Source organism: Canis aureus, chromosome 14 (genome assembly GCF_053574225.1).
Source record: "Canis aureus isolate CA01 chromosome 14, VMU_Caureus_v.1.0, whole genome shotgun sequence".
Classification (NCBI taxonomy): domain Eukaryota; kingdom Metazoa; phylum Chordata; class Mammalia; order Carnivora; family Canidae; genus Canis; species Canis aureus.
Window position 1 is genome coordinate 24,911,384 of NC_135624.1, and position 22,206 is coordinate 24,933,589.

The 22,206-nt window shown below is 46.3% G+C and overlaps 2 protein-coding genes across 3 annotated transcripts in view; one reads left to right on the top strand and one right to left on the bottom strand.

Moving 5' to 3' along the window:
- The window catches only part of FBXO32 (F-box protein 32), a 33,757-nt gene extending 22,274 nt beyond the window's left edge, over window positions 1–11,483 (bottom strand). The window contains exons 1-4 of the mRNA XM_077847118.1: window positions 11,324–11,483; window positions 5,400–5,512; window positions 4,452–4,501; window positions 2,992–3,084 (exon numbers count right to left, since the gene is read on the bottom strand). Coding sequence (XP_077703244.1) covers window positions 2,992–3,084; window positions 4,452–4,501; window positions 5,400–5,512; window positions 11,324–11,439 — 372 coding nt within the window. The 5' untranslated portion in view covers window positions 11,440–11,483. The remainder of the gene's footprint in view (window positions 1–2,991; window positions 3,085–4,451; window positions 4,502–5,399; window positions 5,513–11,323) is intronic.
- The window catches only part of NTAQ1 (N-terminal glutamine amidase 1), a 226,642-nt gene that overhangs the window by 122,520 nt on the left and 81,916 nt on the right, over window positions 1–22,206 (top strand). The gene's annotated exons all lie outside the window — the stretch shown is intronic.

Genomic DNA, 22,206 nt, shown 5'->3' on the forward strand with positions numbered 1-22,206 from the left:
GCCCTCTCCTGGTTTACTGGAGACCTACTTTCTTCACTGGTCTCTCTCTGTGCCCTGGCTGATTTAATCAGCACTCACCTCCTTGTGGTGACCAAGGGCCAACCCCACACCAGCCCAGCCTCTGGAGTCCTCGCCAGTTCCCCAGGGGAATTTCCAAAATGTGTTGGTCTTGAGGCATGGTGTAAACTGATTTTTTTTTTTTTGTAAACTGATTTTTAAAATGACCTTTCATAAATGGGTAAGTTGTTGCCTCTAAAGATTTTAAGTCTTCTTAAATCCCATAGTTAAAATTGTATTTAAGCCATTGGGGGTATGTAGAGAATGAAGTGAAGGCAGTACGTATAATCTGAAGCCTATTAAAATAAGATACAAATGTTCTATGAAAACCTTTCCAGTTTATATTCAAAATTTTTTATTCCAAAAATTCCACAAAATCTTCATACTTACTGATAAAAGTTATAAAATTCAGAGATAGCGGTGTTAGCCCTCTCTTATTCCCTCTGCATTGTCTGTTTCTGAAGATGATAGCCAGGATGAATACAGCACATTTTTAAAAAATGTACTTGGCTTTAAAGAGATTAAAAGGCTTTTTTTTTTTTAAGGCCTTCAAAGTTGGTTCAGTTGTTCACTGGACCAAGGTATCACTTTAGTACTAAATTAAGAAACTGTTAGGTGGAAGTTGTAAGATGGGAAGGCATACTGGCAAGCTACTTTGCAAAGTTGGCTTGAGGATAAGAATATCTGAGATGTGCATGGGGTCCGTTAGAAGAAAACCCTCAAAACGCAGCGCCTATCATTAAAATGTTTTAAGCTCTTTATAAAAATAACATTATTTCTCAAATTATAGAGGATTCTAACAGTGAGGGGGGAAAAAAAAGATTGTTCTTTCCAAAATAGAAATATTTTCCACTATTGCTGAACCTGACAACTCGGAAAGCAGTTTAGCAGTTTCTCTAACTTAAATATTCTATAAGAAAAGTCCTCATATTTTACAATTAGATACTATCAGATCCAAGCTCTCTATGCTGGGTCTTTATCAAGTGCAAAATTTCCTTTTTTTTTTAAGGGAAAAACATTTATCAACTGGCCTGAGAAGGCATATTAGGAAGAATTAGTAATAATTTTGGTTAGTAGGTGATAATAAGTATTAGTAGCTGACTCTGAATAACAGATTCTGGTTTGCAGGGTATCTCCACATAGAATACATTACTGATAGACAGCTACCCTGTGAGGTTGTTCTAAGTCCTAATACAAGGGGCAGCGGAGTCTGAGAAGCTGAAATAGCTGGAGAGTAGTGGAGCTGCGCCTGACCTTGGACCATTGTTCCTTTGATCCTCTGCATCTGAGAGTAAGGACTCTGAGACTGACCCGGTTTCAGATTCCGATTCTATTGCTTATGTAGCTTTGTGACCTTGGACAAGTCATTTTACCTTGTTGTACTGCCATCTATTTAAACAGATCATCAAAGTACCCACACAAGGTCAACGAAAGGATAAAGGGGAATACATGTAATTACACAAAAAATAGATTTTTGCTATTAGGACCTTGTTCCTGTGCTTTATTTCTTGTGAAAGGAAAAACAGGTAGGAAGGAGAGCCATCTAAAAACTGACCCTTTAGCTGATTAGTTTGTAATTAAGACATCAGAACTGAGTGTCCTCCTCTGACACCTAGGACATGGAAACTATTCATATTCTTAGCAACAGAGTTTCCAGCTCTTGCTGGGCCTGTCTCCAACCAGCCTGGGCTGGGTTGCAGGCCACAGCGATCTCTCTGAAGTGGCACAGTCATACTGAATGACACAAACATTTCATCAAGAAGGCCTCTTATTTTCATCCCTTTTGGATTGGAGTAAGGGCTCAGCTGAGAGCTGACAGGTCTGCTCATGTGGTCACAGGCTCAGCCTGGAGCTCCTAACCTGCAAGGAGGCCTGGGTATCAGGTCAGTTGGGACGGCCAGGCCTGCATCTGCCCAGATGACAGGTGAATGATCCAGGCCTCAAGGGGGCTTGAATGTCATCGTTCTGGCTGGGCCGTGGCAATCATCTGACTCAGTGACCCAGCGCTGTGAAGCACAACAACCCAAGAAAAAGAAAATAAAAACCCAACCAACCAACACCCCTCGTGGGTAAATTCCCGCTTACTTCTGAGCTGAAAACCCAAAGAGCTGCCACCTCCCCAGGAGGAGAGGGAGACACAGACATTCTGACCATGGACAGAAATGCACAAATGTCAAGGGGGAGAAAACAACAATAAATCAATTAAAAAGGATCACGGACTTGAACAGCTTGGTTAGACTCATTTTCTTGACTACGTCTATCGTGACTATTTCACTAAAGCTCATTAAAATTTTTTTTTTCTTCCCAACATAGGGTTTCAAATGGAAAGCAACTGGCCCAAACAGGTAGTTTCAAGCTTTAGGTGACTAGGTGAATGCGAGACCCAATAGGTCATCACGTGGGGTGCAAGGGAGTCATGGGAAAGAAGCATGGGCAAGTGCTCTGAACTCCTCTGGTTTTGTAGCCTCAACCAAGAATGCCTTGGGGTCACCTAGAGTCCGCTAGCACGACAAGGAGGAGGACAATGAGAACAATCAGAGGTACAGAAGGTTTTTAAAACAATCCATGGTGGTTTTCAGATTGCTTATGACTGAGTTCTCCCTTGCTAAGGTTGCTGCCAGAGCTCTTGGTGCCTGCAGTGTGGTCCCATTTATCCATGGTGGAGAGTGGGGGGTGGGGGTGTGTGGGTGCTCACATGAGATAGGATTATGGCCATTCCTGTCTGTCACAGCCAAGCTCAGGGACACATCCTAATGGGATGAATGTAAGGACCTGAAGTAGGTCTGGAGAGAGGGGAGGGGAGAAGTCTGTTTTCTGCTCTGTTCCAAATTCCTAGAGTCCTAAGAAGTTATTTGGGGGGCAGGGGCAGGAAACTACCTCAAGACAACCTGAAAGACAATTCAGCTGAGACTCTGGTAACCTACAGAAACTTACCCGCACAACGTAGTTAAATCTCCTGGAATCCAGAATGGCAGTTGAGAAGTCCAGCCTGTTGAAGGCTTCCCCCAAAGTGCAATATCCATGGCGCTGGACATGAAAACAGGGGGTGCAGAGGTCATTCTCCAGAACAATCCACCTGGACTCTACTGACAAGACTGGATGGCTGTCATAGGGAACCTGTGGCCATCTGTTGCTTTCCTGTGCCATGATAAGCACTTTCTGGGAACCCCCTGCGAGCCACAAAGATGCGCAGTGTAGACAGCAGCTGCTCTAGTCAGTGACTCACATGTTAAACACCCCTCTTCATGATTTGTACCACTTGAGCCCTTGTACAAACTTGAATGGGGAAATCATAAGTAGTTGCTGATCAAGGAAAGGTCAGGAGGGGATCCCTGGGTGGCACAGCGGTTTGGCGCCTGCCTTTGGCCCAGGGCGCGATCCTGGAGACCCGGGATCGAATCCCACATCAGGCTCCCGGTGCATGGAGCCTGCTTCTTCCTCTGCCTGTGTCTCTGCCTCTCTCTCTCTCTCTCTCTCTCTCTCTCTCTCTCTCTGTGTGTGTGACTATCATAAATAAATAAAAATTTTAAGAAAAAAAAAAAAAAAGGAAAGGTCAGGAGTTGGGATGTACTATGGGAGGAGAATTAGACTTCCTTGTGTCAACTGTGCCTGCCACCTTGCCTCGTATCTTTAGTGCTTTTCTCGTTGTGATCATCAGAAGCATTTATAAGGCTTCATGAGGAAGCAAAAAGAAGTTTTGATCCTTTACCCATGAACACACGAGGAACTGGGAGCAGAGAGTCCTGATTCTGTCCCAACTCCAAGTATCTGGGTAGTCCTGGGTATGTCCTTGACCCCCGCAGGGCCACAACCCACATAGGGATGTACATATTCATCAAGGTCCCTGACAGAGAAATTCTAGCCTCTACCATACTGCTTTGTATCCCAGCTCTCTGAGCAGATGCCTGTGTAGAGAGAGAATGTATGTAAAAAGGTTTTATGAAGTGCCACGCAAATGTACTAATTACAGTGTCTTGTCCCCTGTGCAGGCACTGAAACTTCTGCAGTATTTAGGGATTAGCTCTTCTAGGGCTAAAACTTCACAAAGTTGGAGTCTGAAGCTATCTCAGAATCAAAGAGAGGCACTGTTCAGGGGGAGGGGTCAGTGCTTTACAATAATACATCTGAGATGGGCATATTAATCTTTATAAAGCTCTTTTACATACAGAATCTCACCGAATGACTAGGGAGTTCACTTAGTGACTTTTGCTTATCACTCACTCTGTAGCCCTAAATTCTGATGGTTGGGTAGGTGGTGGCTGCTTGCCATCACCACCAGCACCCAAGATGACAGCCACGATTTGAAATAATATTCTTGCCTAATTTTCCTCCCTACCCTGTTGGGAGAGGCATAAAGCTAAGAGATATTCTTTAATAAACAGATGGATGCTTACCTCTTTAGTACTTCCTTTGTGAACATAGATCCATTTTTCTTGGTGGAAATCTACACAGGCAAAAAAATAAATAAAAATTTAAAACAAATCCCCCCACAGCTTTAAAATGTGCAACATGCTCCGATTTTTAAACTTGCTTCTTTTTCATGTATTTCAAAGTGTAAAAAAAAAAAAAAAAAACAAAAAAACAAAGTGTAAAATGTTTTGACAAAACAGACAAAGACTCTATTGACAATCTAAGAGATGCAAATGCCTAATTTCTGCAGTGTATACATACATACTGGAGTTATAGCTTACTTGGTCTGAAGTGCTCCAAGTCTTTGATCATCAGATTTAGTAGACCAAAGCTCCAAATTGAAAAAAAAAAAATCAAATACCCAAATAGAAGTTTGTTTTAAATGCCAAGCCTATAACTACTACAAGGCCATAAAAAATAGAAATAAAGCAGATAACAGGAAGAAATCATGTTGTACAGGTAGATTAAACTAAAGATCTGTAATTCCTGCTTATTAATAGAACTTGATACTCTTACATTCGGCATCTAGAGATGTAATAGTATTTACACAAGGAAAGAGGGAGAAACAAATCTATTTCCAAAGCCTCAAAGCCCAGTGCCAAATAAAAGCACATGCTGGCACTGATTCAGCTGACCATATCACTGGATAATAACTAAATTAACTACATCAAATACAAGTGACAAGCAGAAGAAAAACACCCCAACTACCAACTGACTTATAAACAAGACCATAAAGAACGCGTTAATCTTGCTTGTAAAATGCACAGCCAGTCCTCTGAGTGCAAAGAGCCCAGTAACCTCTGTCAATGACACAGTAAACATTAAAGCAGATGTCTAACATTCGAGGTCGGATTTTTCTTTTTCCCCCTCAAAGAACCAATCCTAACGATCCTCAAGCAGCTTTCTTCTAAGTTCAAAAACAAATGGCTTACACTGAGTTTTGGTTTTGCTATTCAGCATGTCCTTCTTTCTCTTCTTGGCTGCAACGTCATAGTTCAGGCTGTTGAAAAGATTCTCCTTGTTGTATACTTCCTTGTTGCAGTAACTAGGGATAACAGAAGAGGGGATGAGCTGTGACAGCTATACTTTAATCAGAGTGGTTTCTATAAATAACTTACTGGGTTATAAAACACAAACATACATTTTCACAAACAAAACCCCTCTAAATTGTACATTTAGTTTCTTAAACCCCCCTGAAACGAAGTCTATTCGGGCACAGGCCTCCCTCTTTGGGGATGAGATATTATCACATCTCTGTGGAAGGCAGGGATGGGGGCTTCTGCGTCTTTTGAAATCCCAACAGTGCCTGCCATTGTGTTTGACACACAGCTCTGCACCGTTTTAACTCGGGGCAATGCTGGGCACTACAATATTACTTTAAGCAAAAATGATGACTGCAGGGGGAGGGAGAGGGATGGTTACTGGTATCACTATAGTACACAATGCCTTCATTTTGCAAAAGCATCCACCCTAAGCTGTTTTCTAAAATAACCCCCAGCTTTATGGAGATATAATTCACATACCATACAATCCACCCATTTAAAGCGTACCCGAGGTGCTTTTAACTAGCATGCTTCTATCATGCCTTTAAAATAGGATATTTGCCAAAATCTGACTTACACACTATTTCTAAGGGATGTTTAATGCACAGTGCTAATTGTTTAGGTTTTATAGAATTCCGTGACTAACACTAAGTGTCATGCTGCGAGGTGAAGACCCTTCTTCCTAAATGACACTGGCTGGATTCACAGTTTGTACATTTAGAACAGCCGAAAAGAGAACTGCCCAATTCACAGGTCACTGCAGGGTTCCCGGGTTCAGCTTGGGTCAAGTGCATATTTCCGTTCTGATAGTTCAGATAGGCTGAACTATCATTTCAGGGGACTGATTCTATCCTATTCCACCACGTGACTTTAAAGCAAATCTCTGAAGTGCTTCCATAGAAGAGATGCTGGAGATATATTGAGGTATAGTGAGCAGATTCCCCAAACCCCATGGGTCTGGATGTGCAAGGCAGGATTTATAATGCCCACTGGTAAAACGTACATTAGGGGCTTTTTCTTATATCACCAATATATCAGAGTCCTTTAATTTTTGGGGTTCCTCCACTGAATTTAAAATGTGATTTGCTTTGTATCTCTTTCTGACATACATCTGTTTGGTAATATGGGATACACCTGCACTTCTCCATGCCACGGACATTATGTAAATGGTAAAAGAGAAAACAGGGTTTACAACAATTTCCAGTATCTGGTTGTTGCACGAGTCTCTCAAACAGCACTTCAATAAGTATCCTGCTACCTAAATGCTTATACAAGACATTACCAACAATATACTCAGTGTTTCTGGGCCCACAGGGATGAGCTGGATGGATAATCATTTGTTAATCTGCCCTAACAAGACCATATTTAATACCATTTATTGAGTTTCCTAGTATCTATAGCCTTCATCTAATCATTTGGGGGAAACAGGATATTTTTAGGTTTCACAGAGATTACTGCAGAAAGGCTCTCTCTTAGAGACAGTTTCTTAAGTAAGCCAAGGGTGAATGTTTGGGCCAGGCTTCGTATCACCCAGGAGCATGTGCTTGTCTACTTGTACCACTATCGTGTACAGAACCGCTGACCAGCCCGTTATCTGCTCCCAGGTCAGCAGGAAAGCCGGACAGTACTAAGGGAGAGATGAACTCTGAGTCCTTAGAGCCAACAAGAAATTTTAATCAAAGTTGAGAACAGAAAAAGATGGAAGGGCACTTGACTGGTCCATGATACACCAAGGCTAAAGACAGCTTTAGAAAGCAAGGTTAGGACCTTTTGCATGTAAAAAGGCCACATGAAGGCTCATTTTTAAAGAAAACACACTCCTGGCACCATGAACGAAGGCCTAGAGTCCAAATTCCACCAGCAGAGAGCCATAAAGTGAAGCAGTCTTATTCTCTTTAATCACACATTTGAGATTCAGCGGAAAGTTTTCGGAGGCTGGGCCATAGATCGTGGCCATTCCCCAGAAATCTTAAAGATTTACAGTTTATCTTACTCTCTTCTAATTGAGAACATTACTCAAAGGAATCTGAGTACCTGCCTTCCTTATAGAAATGACAATAATCTGCCTTAAGCCCAAGTGACTCATTTCCAGGTAGCTTAAGAAGAATTTGACATCACTGATGATGTTCTTTGACTGAAGAATGTAGAAAAGCCTCAACCAAAGACAAAACCTGCACTTTTCTCTTGGTGATTAGGTTGTGGCCTCCAGAGGTAGGGCCTGGAAGCAAGGACTGTAAGATTTGTGTTGCCAGCGTATATGCTTTCTGCCAAGCAAGAATATATTCAGTTAGAGGCTATTTTGAGAGTTCAGTTATGTCCATTTCAAGGAAATGCAAAGCTGACTGAAAATCACAACTGAAAATTTTAACAAGAAAAGCCACCACCATTTAGGAACCATGGCATTTAATTTTTCTTAAAGGCTCCATTTCTTCATTAAATTTGATAATAGCCACTACAGTTGCTATTTCATGGTCAATTTTGACTAATCTTGATTTATAAAGGCGCAGGCCTAGAATAAGAGAAAAGACCTCTCCCAGCCCTATTCTATCTATCAACATGCACATACCAAGATACTGAAACAACTTTAGAAAAGGTAGAAAGATTTCAGAATTAAGACCATTTGGGCAGAGGAGATAAAAAGGATGGAAGGGAGAAAGAGAGACCTATTTCTCATTTTGTTTGCAATAACAGGTCATTTAAGAAAGCTGTGGCCTGCTCTAAAGGGCTTAGTTGTAGAGTAAGGCCAGTGAGATTTCTGTGCTAATTTGCTCCAATACATGGCCAAATTGTCAAACTCCCTGGGCTAGTGCCCGGATTGTTCTGGTAAAACCATCAACCTCATATATGAAGCTCATGTGGCTTCCTTGCACATGGTATACACTCATAAAAAATCTGAACTATTATTTTTATCTCCTGTACTACTCATCTAGGGTACTCAGGTAAACTTCCTGCTTCCTGGTTCAGCCTCAGCTATACTGGAAAGCAACACTGGAGATTCCAACTGCAGAACTGTAGATTTGGGGAAGAGTGGCCTGAGGCTCACATCACTGGGATTATTCATCCTGGGGGTGGGTGAGGCAGAGGGGCTGTTGGTGATAGGGGCTTGGAGGTGTCTCCTCCACCGCATCCTTGAAGCATCCTTGGACTACCCCAAATTCACACCAAGCTCTTTCCTCGAATTTTTCATCTGCCCACCAAATTTAAATTTGTCTTCCGTCTTATGCTGTTTCCACCTTTTAACAAGGGGTACTGCTTTAAGCGCATCCTACATTCTGCCATGATCTCTGTTCAGGCATGTAGGCTTGTAGCATCCCAGCATGTAGCTGGGATGGGCTTTGCACCATTCTGCTGTTGGAGGGAGACAGAGACAGTGGTCTGGTCTCAGCAGAGTCCAGAGAAGGTGTGCTGTGCAGACATGCTGTGGTCAACACTAAACACTGTTCCCAGTTTGGAACACACCAAAGGCACCCTTCATTCCCCCACTCTTGCTCAGACACTGACAGAATGGTACATGGGATTAGAGAAGAGTACCATGCCTCTGTAGTCCTCTGTTTCATTACTCATTCCTTCCTCTTTTGAAAGGGTCTGCCTTTTGTTTTCTCCTAACAGGAGAGGCATTCAACTTCACCTGTGCAGTTGGGCCTTCAGCCCAAACCTTACATCACAGAGAAACATCACCAAGGCTAAAAACAGTGGGGATATTTGAGACTACAAACCTAGGTCTCAGAAGGCCAACTGCTTTTAAGAAGTTGGCAGACTTCTCATGCTAAGTAGGGAAGGGATTGTTTACAATTGGTGGAGGAAAAAAAAAAAAACTCCACAAACAAACAGCCAGCTGCTTTGCTAGGAGCTACCAAATGATTCCTAAACTCTGACTCATTCCAAAACCACAGGTGGTCACTATATTGATCACCATTTGTGATAAGGTGGCAGTGCCACAGCTCTGGCTCAGAAGGCAGGAAATGGGAGGAAAGAAAGGAGGCTCATGAAGGGAATAGAGGGGTGTGAAGCTACCGGACCCCAGCCTAGGTTAAACTTTTACAGTAAGTTAAAACCATCTTCAGGTCTCCTATACTATAGCAAGAGAGGCACCACTATTCGCTTCTCAAGGGGAGTGATACCGGGTTATCTCCTGGAGTAGATACAGTGTGAATATTTATTTGAACCAGAGGCTCTGTATTTTGAATCCTCTCCTTCAGAGCCCAGTGGTCTGTATCCTACTGAATAGCATCCTATAATTATATTTGGGTGAGCCACTGTGACACCATTCAGCAGATCATTGCTGTATCTCTGCAGAAAGCATCTGAACTGTTGCACAGAAATACAGTACCAAACTCTCAGATTGTCATTCCTTAGGAAAGAGGAGGCTGGAAGGAAGCTTCTAGTCTAAGGAGAAAAATTTAGGCAGAATTGGTAATTTGCATCCCTAAAAGGGAAGAGTCTAGTGACAGCAGTTGGTCATTTTTCTATAAGTAAGTTATCTGATTTTCCATAAATAAGATTCCTCATTTGCTCCCCAAACTCCACAGGCACTGCCTCGAAGTATCTTTCACATAAGAGTTATATATGCTCTCATTTTTCCTGACAGAACCCCCCCCTCAGGATTAAATCCTTTTAGGTTTGTTGTTGTTTGTTTTTTCATTGGAAGACTAAAGGAGTTTAATGCTTTACAAATCACAGACAGCTGGTGGGGGGGGCTGGAGGTCAAGCTATCAAAATAACCATACTTTCTTGATAATTTCCATAAAATTGAGTGCCAGGGGCTCATCCAAAAAAAAAAAAAAAAATCACTGGTAAATCTCAATAAGCACAAGCCTGGTCCAGTCACAGACATCACCGAAATCAATTTAAGGGCTCTGGTCGCCAGTGGTTTTGACCAAAGGCTTCACAAAAAGGCACCCACGGATGACTGGGCTGCACTGATCTCCCCTGGGCCCACTGTCATTGCTCTTCTCACCTGTGCCACATGGCAGGGGTCTGGAAGTCGGCTGTTGGGACCCGGGACTGACCGATTCCACACCAGTGAACTTACTAGACAGCGAGCAGTCGGGTGTTCCTAACCAAGCGGAGCCCCGGATCGAGCGGAACTCGGATTTTTCCACCAGACTGACGGAGCTCAGGTGGGACCTCCCGTGGGCCAAGCGGGCTTTTTGCAGTTGATGCGCATCCCTGGAATTTATTTCGGCCCGGACTCCGACCGAAAGGGCCGCCGGGGAAACAGGTGCAAACGCTTCTCCTTCCCGCAGCAGCAGCTTGAGGGTTGCGGTGCCGCCTCCCTTCCCTCCCCGCCGCGCGGCACCCCGAGTCGGTACCCAGATCCCGCAAGCCCGCCCCGCAAGCGCGGGTGCCCCGGGGACCGCCCGGCCGCCCCCTCCGCGGTCGCCCGTGCGTGGGGAGAGCCTGGAGGCGCTGGCCCCGGGTCCCGCGTCGCCCGCTGTGCCCACGCGCTGGGGTGCCCGAGCCCCGCCGCCCCAGGCGCGCACCCACTCGCCCGCGCCCCCAAGGCGGGGGCCCCCGAACTTGTGCGCTTAAGGTCGGACGTTTGCGGACAAGATCCGCGCTGGTCGTCGGATGCTCCGAGCGACGCGGGTTGTGCCCGCTGGGAGTCGCTGACCTTGAACAGGAGAAACCAAATTCCCCGAATCCCCGGCTCTGGTGACCTCTGCAGAAACCCGGTCAACTGCACCCCGCCCGTGCACCCCGCACCCCACCTCTCGGCCCGGGGCCCCCTCCTCATCCTGGTGCAGTCCCGCCGCCCCCCGCGCCCCCCACCAGCCCGGCTCCGTCTGGGGGTCGGTGGCGGATGCACTCACCTGCCGAGGTCGCTCACGAAGCCGCCGCTCTTCTCGTCCAGGAAGCGCTTCCAGCCGTCGGCCGTCTTCACCCAGCTCTGCCCGGGGGACCGCCAGTCCTGCCCGAGGAACGGCATGGCACCGAGGCCACGGGACCGGCCGGGCGGGCGGGCGGAGGGGCCGCGCGGCTGGGCCGCCTCGGGGCGGGGGCTGGGGGCCGGCCGCGGGGCGCTGCGGGGCCGGGGCGCTGCGGGGTCTGGGCGCTGCGAGGTCGGGGCGCGGGGCCGGGGCGCTGCGGAGTCTGGGCGCTGCGGGGCCGGGGCGCTGCGGGGCCGGGGCGCTGCGGGGTCTGGGCGCTGCGAGGTCGGGGCGCTGCGGAGCCGGGGCGCTGCGGGGCCGGGGCGCTGCGGGGTCGGGGCGCTGCGAGGTCGGGGCGCTGCGAGGTCGGGGCGCGGGGCGCGGGGCTGGCCGGAGTGCTGCGCCGCGGTGGCGGCCGCGCTATTTATCCCGGGCCGCGGGCCCCGGCCCTTTGTTGCCGGAAGAGCCGCCTGCTCGCAGCCCGGCCCCCCCGCGCGAGCCCACGTGGCTTTGTTTATGGGCTCGGCTTGTTTTCCGAGGCGCCCGCGGCTCCCGCTCCCCGGGCTGTTGCACAACCGCGCGCCGGTGGAAACTTGAAGCGGCGCTGAGCGGCCGGGGCTCCCGCCGCCCCCCGCCCCCCGCCCCCGCCCCCGCCCCCAGGGCGCAGCTGCCGCCGCCGGAGAACCGGGCCCGTCCGCCCGCGGCTCGGGGGCTGGCGAGGTGCAGGAGCGAGGCCCCAGCGGCGTCTGGGGCGCTCCCGGGCGGAGGGGGAGGGACGAGGGATCGCACCCCCCACCCCCAGCCGAGGTGTCACAGGGAGCCCCGCAGCCCGAGCCGCCCTTCGCGACCCGGGGGGGGGGGCAGGAGGGGAGGGATCGCGCCCCCCACCCCCACCCCACCCCCACCCCCAGCCGAGGTGTCACAGGGAGCCCCGCCGCCCGAGCCGCCCTTCGCGACCCGGGGGGGGGGGCAGGAGGGGAGGGATCGCGCCCCCCACCCCCACCCCACCCCCACCCCCAGCCGAGGTGTCACAGGGAGCCCCGCAGCCCGAGCCGCCCATCGCGAGCGGGGGAGGGAAGCGGGGGGAGGGGGCCGGCAGCCTCCTGGCCTCGCTCCGCGCCTCAACCCGGCTCTGCGAGGCGGCGGGGGTGGGGTGCATAGCGCCCCCAGCTCCCAAACTGTCGTTGCCGAGTCCGCTGCCAGGCGCGTGTCCGAGGCTGGCAAAGGAAGGAGAAGGACCGGGAGGCCGGGCGGCTCTGTGCCCGCGGGGTGGGAGCGGGGATGGGGCCCCTCCCCCTCCCCCCTCCCCTCCCTTCCCCCCGCCTCTCCCCCTCGCACCCTGCGGGCGCAGCGCCGACGTCTGGGGTCCCCCCCGCCCCGACACAGCGGTCCGCAGCCCCTTCCAGGTGCCGCCGCGCCCCAGCGCCGGGGCTGGGCTTCTGTTTTGAGGAACCGCCGCACCCTCCTCTCCTTCCCGGCTGCTCGGCATCCTCGGGGCTGTCAACGCCTCTCCGGGAACTGCCGGCCACGATCTTGGTCTGGTTTAGGTGAGCGGTAAGGGAGAGGGGCCCCGAAAGGCCCTCGGCCCGCGCGCTGGGGGCTCTAAAGGAAGTTTGGGGCGCAGGCCCTGCCGGGGCGCAGGTGCCCAGAGCCTCACGCACTTGCTCCCTAACCCGAGCGTCGCTGCAGCCGGGAGCGGCCGGTGCGGGGGTGCGCGGCTTCCCCGACGAGCGCGGAGACCCAGAAGGGCTTAGACCGCTGATTTACCCAGGGTGGCAGGGCTAGCTTCTTCACAACCCTTAGTACAATCCGAAATTACCCTGTTCACTGTCACTTTTTTTGTTTGTAACAATCCATCCCCCTCCGTCCCTCTCCGCACAGTGTAAACTCCTTCAGGGCTGGTCGGTCTTGTTCAAGGGGCGTCCCAGCACCTCGCCAGGCCCAAAGCAGACCTTCAATAAACTACTCGTTGTACGAATGGGTGAATGGATGTGGGGGCTGCTGGCATCGGGGTAGCATCTTGCCCTTCATGACTTCTAGTTATGATGCTTCATACTCTGATCTGTTGGGTGATTAGGTTGCACGATGCAATCGCTGCCAGTTAAAACCCCAAGCCCAAGAATTAGTTTCGAACTTGATCCCTCCCTACTCTTTCCTCTGCAGCCATCTACAAGTGTCTCCTGTTCCACAGACTCTGCAGTCTTTAAGGCTTAGAGTAGGCAAAATAATTGTGTGTGCCTTAGGAGGGTGCATGTTGGAGGGGGAAGGAGATGTTTTTAATAAAGTCTGTTTTCAAGTAGCCAGAGTTTTCTGATTCAGGTTTCCCACCATAAATAATTTATTAGTGTGGTAATAGTAAAAATAGCTTGTAAAAACACTGCAGAAGGTCCTAAACAAGTGATAAACACTATGATCGTGCTAACAGATGGGACAATGTTGGGTCTGGCCTTTGTTGGAGAGAACTGATATCCACAAGGGGACATAATTAAGGGATGTGATTATTATAGATGCCTGCTAGTTACATGTCAGCAAGCTACATCACTCTGGAAAGCACAGAAGGCAGAAGATTTGAATTCTAATTCTGCTAGAGCGTCATACTGCTGTCTGACCTGGATGAATGATTTAAATTCTGGAGCCTCAGTTTTTTGAGCTATCAAAACAAAAACAAAACAAAAACAAAACAAAACAACAACAACAACAAAAAAACCAGAGCCTCTAATGCTTCCCTTTCAGGATTATTTAGAAAGTGCTGTAAGGGGGATTACTGGTTCTCATTCTTTCCTCCTCTTTGGTAATGTTATATACCCACATGACCCATGGCCTCCTAGTGAGATGTACTTCTTTGAATCTTTTTTTTTTTTTTTTTTTTTTTACTTCTTTGATTCTTGACATTGGACTTGGCCATGTGACTTGCTTTGGTCAGTGAGTGGGATTGCTGGTGGATATGAAGTGAGCAGAGGAAATGGTGTGTGTGCTTGTCTGGTTGGTCTTGTCCTCTTGTGTTTCTATGAATGTCATGGCAAGAGTATACACTGGGGGGATGCCTGGGTGGCTCAGCAGTTGAGCGTCTGCCTTTGGCTCAGGGGGTGATCCCAGGGTCCTGGGATGGAGTCCCACATCGAGCTCCCTGGATGGAGCCTGCTTCTCCCTCTGCCTATGTGTCTGCCTCTCTCTGTGTGTGTCTCTCATGAATAAATAAATAAAATCTAGAAAAAAAAAGAGTATACACTGGGTACACTGCTCCAGCCTTTGTCCCAGTATGGGACACATGGAGGAGACACCCCAGTTGCCTCACAGATATATTAGCAAGAAATATATATTTATTGTTGAATGCCACTGAGATTGTTGTGGCCCTTTGTTACTCAGCCAGTAGCTAAAAGGGGTTGAGTGGCTGAAAGTTTGTCAAAGTTTTTTTAACTTCTAAAATTCAAGAATAAGTAGGAAATCACCTTTTTAGGCAGAGTGGGGGCGGGTGCTAAGAACTAAACTCAGAAAGCCTCAGTGTTTGTGTCTAGTCCCTTGGCTCTATCCTCCTTCTCAAAAAAAAAAAAAAAAGAAATAAAGAAATAAAAAGTTGTGGTTATCATATCTTATCTTTTTTCTAAGTTTATTTTTTAAAATTTTATGTAAATTCAATTAGCTAACATATAATGTATTACTGGTTTCAGAGGTAGAGGTCAGTGATTCATCAGTCTTATGTAACACCCAGTGCTCATCACATCACATGCTGTCCTTCATGCCCATCACCCAGCTACCCCCTCCCCTACCCCCCTCCCCTCCAGCATCCCTCAGTGTGTTTCCTATGATTAAGAGTCTCTTATGGTTTGTCTCCCTCTCTGATTTCATTTTGTTTTATTTTTTCCTCTCTTCCTCTATGATTCTCTGTTTTTGTTTCTTAAATTTCACATATGAGTGAGAGCATAGATAATTGTCTTTCTCTGATTGACTAATTTCTCTTAGCATCTGGTTCCTCCCTCTGGTTCCATCCACATCGTTGCAAATGGCAAGATTTCATATTTTTGATGGCCGAGTAGTATATATATTCCATTGTGTGTATACACTACATCTTCTTTATCCATTCATCTGTCGATGGACATCTGGGCTCTTTCCATAGTGGCCATGATATCTTAACCCAGCCTTCTTCTGAGGTGTCAGTGACTGCTTTAGATTTCCCCTACCATTAAAAATCTAACCTGACATTTCTTCAAATACATGGTCTCTACTAGAAAGCGGAGCTGAGCCCCTCAGGATAAAGAACGTGCTAGGCCATGTCTCAAACAATTACCTTCATAACAGATATTGGTTTGACTTTGCAAAATCCCTGTGATTGGAGGCCTTATCTTAGAGCTTTTGAGAACCACAAAAACAAAGTATCTGTGTCTTGGCTTCATACTGAAGATCTAGAGGCAGAAGGATGCTCTGAGAATTTCACAAAGCACAGACTGGGGAGGACCAGTGTGGCTTAATGATTTGAGCAGGGCACATAATGCCAGAACCATGATGGTGAGTTCCTTTGCCTGGACACAGAGCCTCTGCCTCTCCTGAACAGCTTCACGTAGCAGATTGTCCACATTATATGCTGGGGATTTAATTTTTTTAAAAATGTGTGCTTCTCCCCTATGGGGCTGTGAACTCCTTGTGGCTGGGGCTATGTCTTATTGCTTTAGTCATACAGCACCTATTTATGGTGCTTGCTACGTGACTGGCAACCAATAAATAATTCAAAAAATGTTGTTCAACTACTCTGGGATGCTGTTATTCCCATGTCTTCACCTATTGACATCTTATTACTCCTCAGACATAGCAGAGTAGGGAAGGGGATGGGTCGGCAGCCCCAAATCCTGCCCTGCAGAGCTGAATCCTCCATAAGTGGTGGAAGATTAAAAGTAGTACCTCCATAGGGAAAGAGGTTAAAAGGTATCACCTTAGGGGGGAAAAATGTTTTAAGTGTTTAAAGGTATGTTCCCCTCATGGCAGCTGCTAGCCATGCTGAAGACCCAAGGGGCAAGCACTTTGCAAATATCATCCTGTTTAATACCCCTCACAAAAGCCTGTGAGCTGGGTATTGTTATTCCCTATTTTATAGATTAGGAAGCTGAGGTTCTGAAAAGTTAGGTAGCATGTCGAAGATGAGCCAGCTAGTACGTGATGAAACCCAAGCTGGTACCCAGGTCTATCTCCAACCCTAGCTGGAGCCAGGTTGGGTTCAAATCACAGTTCCCCACTTAAATAGCTGTGAGACCTTGGGCGAGTTACTTAACCTCTGTGTGTCACAGTTTTCTCATTGGTGAAATGGGACTAATGATAGTACCCACCTCAAAGGGTGTTGTGAGGATTTATTGAAATAATATGTATACAGCACCTATAAAGGTGCCAGCACCAATGGTAGTGAATATTATTACCTTTAGGCAAAATTTGCATCTCCGTCTTTTACTTGCTTACGTTCATGTCTACCCCCCAAATTTTAAGTTTTGAGGGCATGGAGCATAGCTCACTCAGCTAATCTCCAGATATGGGAAAAACTGCCTATGTTGGAGCAAATTATACAATGAGATGAGAGCTTGCATACTGTTAGTTACTGTTTATTGCACCGGAACCATGGAAATGGGCCTTATTCTGTTCAGAAGACTATATTTCCAAAGGTAAGCCCAACATGATCTTAGCCTGCCCACTGCCCCATAAGGCTGCTTAGAGAATTTGTTTGTAGAAAGGATTGAAAACCTGATAAATACAAAGTGTTCTGTAGCTTCTAATCCCAAAATGGCATTTGTTTATAGTTTTGGCTGAGGGACTACTTCTCACTAAAATGCAATGGTATTTTGTTTTTTCATAGTTTCTCTTTCTGAAAGAGTATTTAAAAAAAAAAAAACTTATCAGCAGTAGTTGTAAGTTAAAAATAACTAGCTTGTTGGGTGGGGCAGGGGCTGGGATCAACCAAATCTGTTGGCTCACCCTGTCTGAGTTAGAGCGAATTTTATGAAGGGGGAGCCAGAAGAACTTGGGATATTAATTTCAACCTGTCAGTGTTGTCATAGGACCGTGTGTTTAATGCCACAACAATTTGCATATGACCCTACACCCTGTCTGTCTAGGGTGGGGTACCCTTGAAACAGTGTGAAATACGTCTGTTAGGTGTGTTTGAGCAGGAACTGCTGGCTGTGTGTTATTTTTGGGTCTCTGGCTGCCATGAGTCCTGCCAACTAAATTAAAGTTGGTCAGACACATGTCACTGAAAATATTCTCATTACTTTAATGAGAATCATTTGGCATTCCTCAAATGTGGGCCTGATTCTGTTTTTGAGAGAGGGTCAAGGGCATTTTGTTATAATCCTTCTTTCATAGCCCAGTTCAATTTTAATGAAAATTCCTTCTTTTTTTTCTTTTAATAAGTAGCAAATAGGATTTGGAGACAAGGCTGCTAACTTTTGTAGAATATAGAGAAATGAATGAAACCATAACATTTTACACAAATAGCCCAGACTTCTGGTGTCTTTTTATAAAAACACATTTTAGAAGGAGGATGTTGAATTTGTTACGGATGTCAAGCTTTAAATGCAATATCAGTGCCTGAAATTGGTTAAAGCCATCATATCTGTAACCTTTCAAATGGTATCTTGAATGGTTGGGTAACACATTTTAGTTCTGAGATTTCTCATATACAAGAATAACTTGGACTGAAATTCACCTAGACATGGTGTCTTGAGGTTTACTTACAGCGATAAGTAAATGTTTATCACTTATTAGCGATAATGCTAATGTTTATTTAATGTTGCAAAGTTAAGTATTTTTATCCCCATTTTATAGATAAAGAGACTAAGGCTCAAATATGCTTAACATTTATTCACAGGTCTGCTTAAAAATCAGAACAAACTTTTCGAGAGGTTAACTAATCCAATTCCCTCCTTTTACCCTTGAGAAGGCTAAGTCCCTAAGAAGAGAGACTTATTTCACTTAGCATAATATCTTCTAGCTCCATCCATGTCTTTGCAAATGGCAAGATTTCATTTTTTGGGAAGAGAGACTCACTTGAACACGGAGCTAGTTAGTAGCAGGCCTGGGAGTTAGGCACCCTGAGACCAAACCAACAGGGTTGGAATGTTCCATTAATCTTGCTATACTGACCAATGTCCATGAGAAATGTAAATTTTGAAGTAAAATTCAAATCCTCTGATTTATATACTCCAGTGATCAGCTTTTATTAGGACTTGTCATCGGTGAGTTCGTTCCAAAGGGTACAAGAAGGACAACTGGATCCCCTAAAGAGGCTGCTCCTCAAAGTCAGCTAGGATCCTAGAGGAACAGTAGAGTTGAAAAATCTGGCGCCTTGTAATTACCTGACCCTCAGACTGAGTGTAGATCTGCGGCTTGTTACATGTTGACAGTGTTGTAATCACTGCATGTTTTGACTCGTCAATCCTGGTGATTGGAGAAGTGGTTTGTGAGTCATATGGAGTGTTTCCTCATATGAGTTAATTATTGAATTGTCAAATCCTGGAGCAGTCACTTAACCTGTTTGGTGTTCAGTTTTCCATTTATATACACACATATTGTGAAGATGGCCATATGATTCTATGGGCATCGTTGATCGAAGGGGTCATCATTAATGATTGCAAATTTTGTTTGGGAAATAGAAAAACACGAGTCTCTCCTGTCTTTCTTGTTGGGTGGCTGTTTGTTCTAGCCATCATTTTTCCACAGAAAGCAAAAGTCTATAGATGTGTTGCGCTCCCTGCTGTATGCCTGATGCCTGGCACATATCGAAGAATCAAAGTGCCAAGGGGGTCTCGGTGTGTATGGAACTGAATTGCTAAGTTGTAACCTAGAAATTGTGGTCCATGAACTGAAAACCATTTTACTGTTTGTCTCAGATGATTCAATAAAAATAAAAATAAAATGAGCCCGTGAGTTTTTTTTTTTTTTAAAACAGCAGTACATTCATTTCAGGAAGAAGAATGTAATTTAAAAATAAGTACAGAATGTTCATCTTCTTTCCCATTCTGACTACAGCCTGAGAAATTCAGTCCCTTAAGGGACATAGTATTTTCAACCAGGGTTTACTGTTGATAGTAATTTAAGAAATAATTTAGTCTTTTAAACATCTGCTTTGCTAAAAATGGTATTGTATAATAGCTTTTGCTAAACGTCTTCAAACTCTGTATTTATTGAAGAGATGGGGCATAAATTAGATTTTTTTTTTTCTCTCCTCTGTCAGCTAAGCAAAAGGAGTGGTTATCCTTAGTTCTGGTTTCGATCATTTTACAGGCTGAAAGAGTATCATTCATTCATTGTCTCAACAGGGCTACATCGTGCCTTTGCTATGTTCCTGGTGCTCTACTAAAGCCGCTTAGGGACACAAAGACAGAGCATTGACTCTCAGGGAAAGTATAGGCTCTAGGGAGAGAGAGACATACAAATATGTATTCCTAAAATTATGTGGGGTGTGCAGTGACAGGGATTGGCACAGTGTTTGTTGGGACACCCATGAGGATGAATGGAACCATGAGGTGAGGCTGCCAGGAGTTGCTCCTGAGCTGGGTCTTAAAGGATGATTAGGAAGGGATGAAGCAGATGGAGAGAAAGATGGGGGGGTTGGGCAGAGAGCGTCCAGGTAGAGGAAACAGCAGGAGCAGTGATAGGAGGGGTGGAACAGCCTGGGGGACCTTGAAGGACAGAATGTGAGCAGAGAGTGAGGAGAGCTGGGGATGGAGGGGGGTGGGGGCAGGTTGCAGAGGGCTCCATGTGGTCTGGTAGAAAGTGGGGCTTTATCTGAAGTGATGGGAGTGTCAGAGAGCTGTAAACAGCGGAATGACTCAGGTAGGTTGTGAGGTTGTGCTGTAATAGATATCTCTAGGGGCGGGGGAGAGCATAGGGGCGGATGGAAGAAGTACACTGCATGGACAGGAGACAGGTCAGGAGGTGTCACTATTTCCAGGCAGCAGCTGATGAGCGTCAGAGCCAGGAGGGTGGTAGCTGGGGCCACCGGTGAGGAGGGGATAAACTTGAGACTCCTGTAGGAGGCAAACACCCAGGACTCGGTGATTGATCCCATGCAAGGGATGAAGAAAGCGCAGTGCCAAGGAGGGCTTTCCAGATCCTTCTTTCCTTTCCTTTCTTTCTTTCTTTCTTTCTTTCTTTCTTTCTTTCTTTCTTTCTTTCTTTCTTTCTTTCTTTCTTTCCCTTCCTTCCTTCCTTCCTTCCTTCCTTCCTTCCTTCTTTCTTTCTTTCTTTCTTTCTTTCTTTCTTTCTCTCTTTCTCTCTTTCTCTCTTTCTTTCTCCTTCCTTCCTTCTTCCTTCCTTCCTTCCTTCCTTCTTTCCTTCCTTCCTTCCTTCCTTCCTTCCTTCCTTCCTTCCTTCCTTCCTTCCTTCCTTCTTTTCTCTCTTAGCTCTACACTCAATGTGGGGCTTGAACTCACGACCTCAACATCAAGAGTCAGATTCTACTTTAGGTGGAAGAAGAAACAAACGATTGAGTGGAAGGCTAAGGACTAAGTCTCACTGTTCTGAGCGAGACCTCATTTGCACTGGTTTGAGGGCCATCAGCAGGACGAATTCTGTTGCCTCTGCCCTTGGGAGATTGCTTGTGTTGCAGGAGGGACTCCTTTCGAATTGCCTAGGCCTGTCCAGGGAAGAGGCAGGAACTCCATTTAGAACAACATTCAAACAGTTATCTTCTCTTTTTGTCCTCCACTATCTGATCCATCTTGAATAAGATGGTTTTTTTTTTCCTGCCAGTAGTTATAACACACAGTCCTGTCCCATGAAATGAAATGTTCCATTTCAAATGCCTTAAAAAATGTTATGAATATATATAGTGCTGTTCTCACTACAAATAAGTTATAACAAACTTTCTTTTAAACAAGAAGCAGAGGGACTGCTTGGCTGCGTGGCTCAGTGGTTGAGCGTCTGCTCAGATCATAATCCTGGGGTCCTGGGATCGAGTCCTGCATCAGGCTCCTCCCAGGGAGCCTGCTTCTCCCTCTGCCAGTCTCTGCCTCTCTCTGTGTGTATGTCATGAAAAATAAATAAAATCTTAAAAAAAAAGAAACAAAGAATGAAATTGCCTAAGACGAACAAGTGAATGGATGTGTGCTGAAAATTTCTTTGATGTACATATTATTATGTATATATTTTTTACCATCCAGTTTGTACTGCCTGCAACCCCCCTGACTTAGGTGGGTGGGGGGATGGTTCAGGTATCTTGGCGGGAGGTAATGCTGACTTCCAAATTTAGTATCTAAAGGGACCGGATCTTCTCTCTCCCTGCTGTGGTTCAGTCAGGGCCAGGCATGTGACATGTGACATCACACACACTCTCCTACAGAAGTGATGGAAGGAGGTTTGGTGGTTCCTCATTGGGGGGCATTCCGGGCCAGCGTCACTGGAAGGGTGCTGACCTAGTTTGGCCCCTGCTGTAGCAGGTTTGCCATAATCCTTGCTGTCTCTGTTCTTGCCTTGGTTTCCCATGCCTGTTTCTTCAGCCTCTTGCTAACTGTATGGACCCCTATAGTCTTCCAACAAACTCTTTGTGCTTAGAAGAGCCAGGGTCATTTCTGTTGCTTGCAAACAGTAGTCGTGACAGTGTGGAACCTCCATGTAGGAGAAACACTCAGAGCCTGGGTTACATGCAAATACACTGTCTCCTCTGCCCATCACCCCTCCAAGTCCCTGTGGTCTCATGTGCTTATGTGTGCACTCGGGCCAACCGTTGAACTAGATCAGAGAGGATGATTTGTAAGTATTAGGACTTACCTAAAGAAATCATCTGCTGAGAAAACTGGACCCAAGCCCAGACAGGGGATTTTGGCTTGCACAAAACTGGCAGATTT